At 41.9% G+C, this 10,130-nt stretch overlaps 1 protein-coding gene across 1 annotated transcript in view; it reads left to right on the forward strand.

The window, feature by feature from the left end:
* The window catches only part of musk (muscle, skeletal, receptor tyrosine kinase), a 49,883-nt gene extending 40,313 nt beyond the window's left edge, over positions 1-9,570 (forward strand). The window contains exon 17 of the mRNA XM_050052441.1: positions 5,656-9,570. Within this exon, the coding sequence (XP_049908398.1) occupies positions 5,656-6,356 (701 nt within the window). The 3' untranslated portion in view covers positions 6,357-9,570. The remainder of the gene's footprint in view (positions 1-5,655) is intronic.
* Positions 9,571-10,130: the final 560 nt, after the last annotated feature.

Here is a 10,130-nt window from a genome sequence, read left to right on the forward strand (position 1 = left end):
AAAGCTTTGTTTCCACTGAGGGAAATGGTTTCAGCTTACAGAAATAGACAGGAGGTCTGCGTCGCTGTGACATGTAGGTACATTTCTGTGGAGGTGCACGTCAGGCTACAGCGTAGGCTCTACATCGACGCACAGCCTATGCTGTAGGTACGGCATCAATTCAATGTAGAAGTATAATTCCCACTTTAACTAGCTGCTGACTCAGCAACTTGAGGCCTCTAACCAGATCACAATAAGAGCATATAGTTAAAGAGGAACATTGATTTCACTCGTCAAAGTCTGGGAAATTGCAGCACATGTGAAAATAGTTGTATAAAGCATTTTGTGGCTCCAGAAGGAGCTGCACGAAATCTGCAAAACTGATTTCAAATGATGTCATTGTGCATCTTGCTGGTAATGTGAGTGCCAGGTTTTGACAAAGAAGGGAAAAAGATGATATCTCCGGTTTTGCTGCACCAATTAGAATACTCATGAGTCCAAGGACATTACATGTGGTGCAGTTCTGTTTCAGTGGACTGCTGTTCTTTCTTGACTTGTTCCCTGATCATTTTTGCGATTTGAGCAGTTTCAAACAGATTTGCGAATTTCTTCTGTTGTATTTTTATTTAGTTTTCCTAAATGCATGGCCAAGTTTTGTAGTTTCACTCAGGCAACCTTCAGGGTATATTTGGAGAAGGATTGTAAACTTAGTCTGCAGGTGAGAATGGTGAAGGTGCGTCAACTAAAACACTTGGTTCACTTCAGGGGCAAAAAATTAGGTTTTGAAGGAGTTGCTCTTTTTGAAATCTTCAGTACTCAAACAGCATTTTTTCATGAACCAAAGCCGAGCTCATGTTCCAGCTCACATCTTCATCAGGAGCCAAACAGAACTCATGCTCCAGAGGCACTTTTATACCTTCTCAGTCAACACATGCAGGCATCCTATTGGATGACTGCACCATCCAGTAATCAAGCCATCATCTGTGTCACCTGTGTTGCTGTGCCATCAGGTGGTGCACGTTATGCCCACACTGTGATTGGCTCTTGACTTAATTGAGCATGAGGTGCACCCAAGGATCCAAAGGAATAGACAAGAATCAATTTCAGGAGCACTACTTCCAACTAAGATGAGTCAAACAGAGTTAGGTAATCTCAAAGCAACCTAAAATCTATTTCCTCCTAAGACTATGTGGAAATATTGGGTTTAATTAACTTATCTAAAAGCAATAAATACAGATTGCCAATTTGCTTTTGGCAGTTTTATTTCTCAGTGCATTAAACTGAGTAGACTCGAGATAGTGTGGCAGTGTTTCAGAAGTTAGATCTGATCTCAAATCTGGATTTCAGTTGCTACTTTACTTTTCACCCACATATATTTAGTCACAGGGCATTTAAACAGGTAAATACCCTTAAAAGTGACGAAGCATGATCTTAACGAGGACTATCTCATGCAAAATTAACCAAAAGCTGTTTGTGAGAAACTGAACTAATCATGTGAATGAAGTCTTATCCCTCAGATCTATTTCACTGCAGCGCTATGAAACCGCTTCAGATACAGAGCCGACTGTTTGCCAGTTTACAAGTGCAGCTTGACAACCAATGGTTTTGTTGGCCCAAGCAAAACAAATGTCTTCTATTAAAGTTTATCTACGCTAATGCAGCCTATTTAATCTAATACAAACTGCTCACATCCAAATACTTCCAGGAAGACATTTAGAGATACAACATTCTCTATTTGGCGCTGTCGGTGAGTAAACAGGGCTGTTGGTCATTGGCTGGGCTGAGGGAACTTTGTTTACTTTGGTCCAGTTTACAGTTGTGTAATATTTTTGAATCAACATTCATCATTCAAAGAGGGTTTTTTCAGAAGTGTATCAAATGACAGTATCATATGTTTTCTGTTTTTGAGTGAGTCATCTGGAGAGTGACACACTAACGCTGAGGTCTCTGGTGCACATGAAACCAGAGTTGATTGAATTATTTGGTTAACCTCTAATTACCCACCGGACTAATAATACACCGCAAATCATGTGTAAAAATACAGGCACCAATCCATGACATGCATGTGTCAGAATTAGACATGCCATATGTCTGCATGTCATTAAACTGTCACATGTGCAGGACGGGGCCTCTGTGTTCTGTATATTTAGCAATGGAGGGAAACATTTCGATCCAGCTACTGACCTTCAGTTGAGGTTGCTACTGTTGAATTACAGTCCTGTTTGTGGGCAGTCACCCCCCCAATCCCTTCCTCCCCTCCACCACCACCACCACCACCACCACCACCACCACCCCAGGGAGCAGTAATCAGAGCTCTGTCTCTGGGGAGCTGTCCCACTCTGTGACCCACAGGACATGAACTTACTGAGAATGACCTCCAAACTTCCTTCTCTTCTTGCCAAAAGTTCCATTTGAGCATCTTGTTGTTACGGCTCTTGGTGTTGGACATAACAGGCAAAAAAAAAAACAGTTAAGAAAAAACACCCACATTCCAGTTATGTGTGTTTGTTTGACATGGCACCCTGAATTTTCCTAAACACTTCCATGCTTTTGTGTCTAAGTGACTAATGGAGACAGCATTTTTTTTAAATTGGTCCAGTATTGAGTTAAGCCATGCAGCTAGCAGTAAGGAAACAGGCTGCAAAGTAACGTTAATTGGCAATTGTGCGTGTTAGTGTACATCCATTAAAAGTGCTTGTTTTTGCCATTGATGTGCTCAAATTGTTAATAAAAAGTGTTTGATATTATGGAAAGGATCCCTACAGAGATATACCTTTTTGTTAAAGAGTAAGATCTTTTTGTTCAACCAGAAACAGCCCCGAAATTGCCATGACAATACACACCAGACTCCATTTCGATAAAGAATGATTTTATCTTTGTAAAAACACACAACTTCAAAGTCGACAGACATGAAATAAATCCCACAAAAACTGTCTTGGGTCGTCTTTTCACTGTTCCATCACTAACTCTGGTTTGGTTGAAATAAACCCTTAATTCACCCAGTTAGATGTGAAAATATACTGGTTCTATACATGCTAAAATTATCATTTATTTGAATGGAATCTGGTGGGTTTGCTGATTGCGATTTCAGAGCTGTTTCTGGTTAAATAAAAAGAATCTTACTCTTCAACAAAAAGGTCCTTCTCTGTAGGGATCCTTTGCATTATATTGTCAGACTCTTAAAATTATAATGCAAGCCTGTCAGTGACAAAAACAAGAAGGTGAACATACGTTGACGGAGCAAAATGCCCCAAGTCTTTACATTGCCAACCCGGTCTCAATCTGAGGTCTTTAAAATCTGGTGCTTGGGACGTGACTTCTGGCACCAGACACTGACAAAAAAAGCTGTAATTTAATGCTGGCATGATACATGGCTGGTCGCCGTTATACTTCCACAGCAGCTGGCAGCATCCAGGGGAAACACAGGAGGACAAGTACGTAAGTTAAAGGAGCTATATGTAAGAAATATAAAGCAAATAGTCGTAAAATCCTCCTAATATGTCACAGAGACTAAGGAATAATGTTAATATAACATACTGATCTCACCGACAACAATAGTACAGCCAGAATATTCGCATTTAAAAAAATATTTTACGGTCCGCAAATCATGTTTATGTTTTGAATTTGTGTTTTGGCCTGTTGCGCCACCCACCGCCGTCTACCACTCACGCAGTTAGTAGAGTCTCAGCATCAGTTACAGTTACGACTGAGCTACAGCAGCACGGCAAGCAGCATTAGCAGTGTCCCGGTACATAGCATTAGCAGCCGGCTTCTCCTCAGCTGTATCCCGGCAGCAGCGTTAGCAGCAGAGAAGCCGGACTTGCTCGAACGGTCCGCTGGCCACATTCTTACATATCATCAATATCAATCAGCGCCTTTAAAGCAGCCGGGTAGGGTGGGTGGAAGCGGTGGTGGATGGGTCCAACAAACAGGACTTTCACCCAGGAGAGTGGTGTTCATGTCCTGTAAGATTATAAACAAATCCTATTCTTTTTTCCTAAACCTAACCATGTGTTTTTGTTGCTTAAACCCAACCACGTATGTTTGCTGTTGAAGGAAAAAAAAAAAAGTCAATCTGGAAGAGACTATGTAGTGTATTGATTAGGTTCATTTTGTCTTCTTTTTAAAATTGTTCAATATTTTCTTATCCTCAGACAAAAAGTGTAGGAGATGTTTCTTTTACCTGCTTGACACTTTCGACTGTGACTCCAGGCTTCCTCAGAAGTGTCATCCAACAGACCTATCAGAATCTGTTGGGCCGGCCACACCCCCCGCCGTTGGATGGTCTCTGGAGGAGGGACCATCCAGCTGATAAATGACACGTCAGCAACACGTCGGATGACACTTGGCAGCTGTTTGTTGAAGCTTTACGATGCTTACACAAAGACTCCTTGTTTTTAATGGCTTCACTATCCCATGAAATATTCTGCATTCTGCATTATACTATACGTTTGCCTGAAATTCAGCCTGACATATTTGGTACTTTGAGGAACTTTGTTTTGTTCTGTGGGTTTAAAAGAGTTCAAAATGACTGGGCTGCTGGCAGGTCAACGAGACTCCAATTCATATTTCACACAGAAACAGAAGCAGTTAAGTGAAGTGCACTAAATCAAAATTATGATTGTGGCTAATATGACTCAGTGCATTTCAGTGCAGTGACCACATAAAGTGCACTCATCACGGGCTACTTGGAAACAACACAGACGAGATCTGCAAGGCCTCAAACTAAAATTGGCTATAAAACCAGAAACTGCAACCACTGTCTGACACGAGGGGGGTATTTCTTTTCTTGTTGGCTATCCTGGTGATTTGTTATGATTTTTTCAGCAGAGCCATAAAGCACTCAGAATGTGAAGTCGGTGTTGTGACTGGCAGGTCACATGGATGGCACAAGTACAACTTCTGCAGGGCTGCTGAGGCTCTGCACAGTCTTAACAGTGTGCGCTCTAATTCCTCTAAGCAGTGCACGCTGCAAGAAATGTTTACAGGAATGCATAAACAAGCAGACAGCCACTCTTTTATAGGAGGTAAAGCAAATAAGTGAAATGAATTTGGTGAGCGCGGACCTTTGCCCATGCTAGAATATTCTCCAATGTGTTATCATGCACTCTTGTCCTTGAATACTTTTCATACTACATCAAACACTTGCTTTCCACATCAAGAATGCAAACAGGTTCAGTTGTGGAAAGCCTCGCTGCCAAATACAAACACCTTAATCACATCTGAGATTCAGCCACAATCACACCACTACCAATTTTAGAAACTCTCTTCAAATTGCCCGTGTTTCCCCGCAGCACAGACAGGCTCAGACGATCACAGGGTTAGTTTAGAAGCGCACTATGTTTACATGACAGGGCTGCTAATGTAAGACTGTGCATCCACTATGCGTGAGAGTGTATTTGTGAGCGTGCACACACACATCACAGATGGTTTCGTCTGTGTTTATGTCTAGGCTGAGTATTTATTTACCTTTTACAGTGAATGAATTCATTGTGTGATACTGTAGAGGAATGAACACACTTGATTCAGCAGCGTTTGATGATGTCACCGATGTGTTTACGTGGTTGAGCATGTGTTTGTTCTCAGACCTCTGTAGGTTAAACATGAAAAGCCTACTCGATAAATCTGCATGTCGGAGAGCATGAAATAAAATCATCTGTATGCTCTCTTCCCCAGGTGTGTGTGCAGTGGGTAAACCCATGTGTCTGATGTTCGAGTACATGGCCCACGGCGACCTCAATGAGTTCCTGCGCCGCCGATCTCCAAACCAGTCCGTCCGCACCCTCAGCCGCGCCAGCCTGTCGGGTCGCAGTTTTTCCTCTGAGCTGGAGGCGAGGATTCTCTGCTGTGCTGAGCAGCTGTCAGTCTCCAAGCAGATCGCCGCAGGGATGGCCTACCTGTCGGAGCGCAAGTTCGTCCACCGTGACCTCGCAACCCGGAACTGCCTGGTCGGGGAGGAGATGGTGGTGAAGATCGCAGACTTCGGCCTCTCCAGAAACATCTACTCAGCCGATTACTACAAAGCCAACGAGAACGACGCCATCCCCATTCGCTGGATGCCCCCAGAGTCCATTTTCTATAACCGCTACACCACTGAATCGGACGTGTGGGCGTATGGCGTGGTGTTGTGGGAGATTTTCTCCCACGGGATGCAGCCGTACTACGGTATGGGTCACGAGGAGGTTATTTACTATGTGAGGGATGGTCAGATCCTCTCCTGTCCTGAGAACTGTCCTCTGGAGCTGTACAATCTGATGAGGCTTTGTTGGAGCACACACCCATCAGATAGGCCCAGCTTCAGTAGTATACATCGGATACTAGAGCGGATGCATCAAAGCACGCTAAGCACGAATGCTGAAACTGAGGCTGACTGCTAAACTGGGAACTTTTACAAAGAAATGTTTGCCCCTGTGCAAAAACAAAACCCACTGACTTCTGCCATATTTTAGTAATGTTCACATTGCTTACTTATTTAGTTAAGGAATTGTTTTTAAAGGGACAGTTCGCCTCAAATTCAGAAATACATATTTTTCCTTTTACCTGTAGTGCTGTTTATCAGTCTAGATTGTTTTGGTGGAGAAATTGAACATAGAGATGTCCACCTTGTCTCCAATATAATGGAACTAGATGGCACTCAGCTGCATCCCGTGTGGTGATGTGGTTGGTGGGTGCAGTTTGGTAGAAAGAAAACAGTTCCTACATGAAACTGCTCACATCAAGATCTGTGGATCATCTTAAGTACGATACGATATTTGCCGATATGACAAAGTCTGCCACGATATGATTTCGATGCGATTGAAGGGCCTGCAGTCGATATAAGACGATAATGTATGCCTACATAACACAGTCAGTTAGAGAAGAAGCTGCCACCCCTTTCTGTCAGAAAGTCTTGTACGGAAGAAATCCTTTCATTTTAATGCAAACCATCATCTTTTTCCTAAAATTTCAGGGCTTATCGGGCTTAAAATCCCAAAGGCAAACTTCTCCTAACAGCCATAAAACATGGATTTACAACAACATCATTTAACAAAAGTATCAAATGCAGTTCATTTATAGCTGTTTAGGTTCATTTGCTCAAGCATGTTAACACTGCATAAATTAGCCTAGCAGCTAGCAGACTTTTTTCCCTCTACTCACAGCTCACTGTCGGTAAAAGTCACTGCATCTCCCGACAGAGCAGCACGGTTGAATTTTAACCTGTACGCATGTTTTTTTTAGCCGAACATTCTACATAGTGAGACGTTAGCAGACTGAGATGCCCGGCAAGGTGGGTAACATTATGTCGTGTTTAATCTCGTAACAGCATTGTTTACATACACCATGTGCTTTGTCTGTTGACTTGTAGTTTTACCAGAATCTTAAATATTTCCACTCTGCTGAATTATTCCCGAGTAAATAATGTTATCTTTATCGTCTCTCTAGGCTGCTTGCCATCTGCCTGCCGCTGTTTGATGGTGACATAGACTTTCAAAATAAAAGCGTATAGTTCTCGAGGTTCTCATTTTGCATCGATGATCATTGAATCGATATATCGATCAAGATCCGAAGGGTCATTACATGTCCATCTTGGCTGTCTCTTCTCATTTTATGCCGTGGTTACTACCTCCACTGTCAGCTCAAAGGCGAGACAAGTCTGTCCTTCATCCCCCTGTTCTGTGAATGTACCTTTTTTTTTTTTTTTAAAGATTATTTTTTCGGGCTTTTTTGCCTTCACTGTACAGGATAGAGTGAAATGAGGTGAGAGAGAGAGCTGGGGGGTGACATGCAGAAATGGTCGCAAGCCAGAGTTGAACCTGTGACCGCTGCAGCCTTTATACATGGGGCACCGGCACTATCTACTACGCTACGGACGCCCCGTGAATGTACCTTTTCTACAAAACAGATAGGCTTGATAACAGCATAAAATTCCCGCTTTTAAGAGGCAGTGTAAAAGAGGCAAATGTTCACGAGTAGAAACACGCTTCCTTCTGCACACTCCTACGGTTGGCAGTTGTAGCTCAGTATAAATAGTTCCTTCATGAAACTGCTCACAACAAGGTCTTTGGATCCTCTTGAGTAACTGGGTCATGATTTCTGGAAAGAGACATTGATGTTGAATTTTTCAAATATCTAATTCCATTGTATCTGAGAGAAGGCAGACATCTCTACGGCTGATATCTCCAACACTTGGTAACTCACACCAAAACCATCTAGACTGAAAAATAGCTCTACAGGTAAGAGAGAAAAATATGTATTTTTGGTTTTGGGGTGAACTGTGCCTTTAAGGAACATTGTAGTGTTTTCAGACTCGCCTCTATGGTCACTTCTGATCATTTACCAGCACATATCCATCAGACAGCTCTGCTTTATTAATGAGAAATATTAAATGCATGTATAGACAGACTGTAAACTTGACCCCTGACCCTAGAGCCTTAACCTTTGAAGACTTGAAGCCACGCAGATACACCCGTTACGCTTCATCCACTGCATGTAATTTACCTTTTCTTCATTTTGAGCTGTTAACCTGCTACAGACAGTCTGACTATTAAACCTTATGGCAGGAAAGAGAATGGGAAACGACAGTAAACGCTTCATAGTGAACGCCTTTCTTGTTATTGTCACCTCTAGCAAATTCCACAGTGGCACACAATCACTTTAAACCATTGCTGTTGATTGTTTTTATAGTTAAAGTTGCTATTCCACTTTTGGGCATTCTTGTTTTACTGTTTTTTTGGTCGTTGTGTTGTTGATCTTTGTCTTTCTTTGTTAATTTTACCTTGTGACGGTGTTCGACACACAGAGTTTGAAATAAGGAGTAAATTATTGAAGCATTGGTAAAATTAGTTTGAAGTTTATTAATGAATTCCTCCAACTTGCGTCATCATCGGCCATAAGTCTCACACTGAAGCACAGACGCAGATTTGCTTAATTATATTTTTGCAGAAACTCATTAACTAATGGCTTAAAATAGACTCTTGCGTAAATGAAGAATGGGCAAAATGTTCCTGATGTTCAAAAATACCCTCGTTCTGAGGGAGTAAATCTTTTATTACTTCTCACAAAGATAGAAACTCTCTCTTGCAGATCAATCTCTGCTCTCTGGTCTCATTTCAGCCGAGTTAAATCCAATTAGAGTCACATTATTACACAATCTTGGCACAGTATTACCAACGTGTCTTGTGTCAACAGCGTTCTTTGAAAACAGTTTTTTTAGTGTGCTCATTTATTTAAAAGATTAATATCAAATGACAGAAAAATGTTTGTCTTGTCAGCTGGAGATGCTTTTCAGACGAATGACATGTTTTATTTATTTCTTAAATGTGGTGTGATGTTATGTTTTTGTTATTTGTTCTATAACTAGGAGGCCTCCGCCAAGGACAATTGCCCTATTTCTCAATGTTAATGACAGCGACAAATAATTTGTGACTCTGAGCCGCTCCAGCATTCAATGGGTGGCTCGTGCTACACCCTTCCACCAAGTTTCACAAAAATCCGGCCAGTAGTTTTTCTAAAATCCTGCTGACACACAAACAAGCCTCCTTGGCGGGGGGGTAATGATGCTGGTTTGTAAAGTATTATATTTTTATTGCTTGCAAATAAACTTAATATTTAAACACAATACCAGTCATTATTTCGCCCCTGTGGTGATGAAAATATGCCCCTCTGCAAACTAAACAAACAGCTGCATGGAAATAATGTGATTTAAATTTGGTCACAGTGCTTTTTGACGTAGCTGTAGACAAGATGATGTGAGATATCTTAAGTTCTCTGTAGCAAAGTGCTGGACACATGGATGGACAGCAGCACCATCCTCAGGCCCTGCTTTAATCGTGCCAACGCCGGCCCTCTTGTTCTCAGCATAAGTGACTTGCTGCACCTCATTGAAAATAAATGGAAGGCGGTGGCCCCACCTAGGCTGCTGTATCCGCTGTGGCTTTATGGTAAGAGTGTGGAACAGCTGTAAAATAAACCCTCATCCACAGACATACCCACAGCAAATGGCACATGCCCTGAAACTTCCTCGGTATTATTTGAAAGCCAGTTGTTTGACAAAGAGTGGGGCTGAGGCGTGAACAGAGACAGGAAGAATCAGTCAAGATAATGGAGAACTGACCATATTTATTTATTGATTTCAAAATGGAAAATGGTGGTTTGTTGTAACTGGAATGACA

The sequence above is a fragment of the Epinephelus moara genome, chromosome 9, assembly GCF_006386435.1.
Source record: "Epinephelus moara isolate mb chromosome 9, YSFRI_EMoa_1.0, whole genome shotgun sequence".
Classification (NCBI taxonomy): Eukaryota; Metazoa; Chordata; class Actinopteri; order Perciformes; family Serranidae; genus Epinephelus; species Epinephelus moara.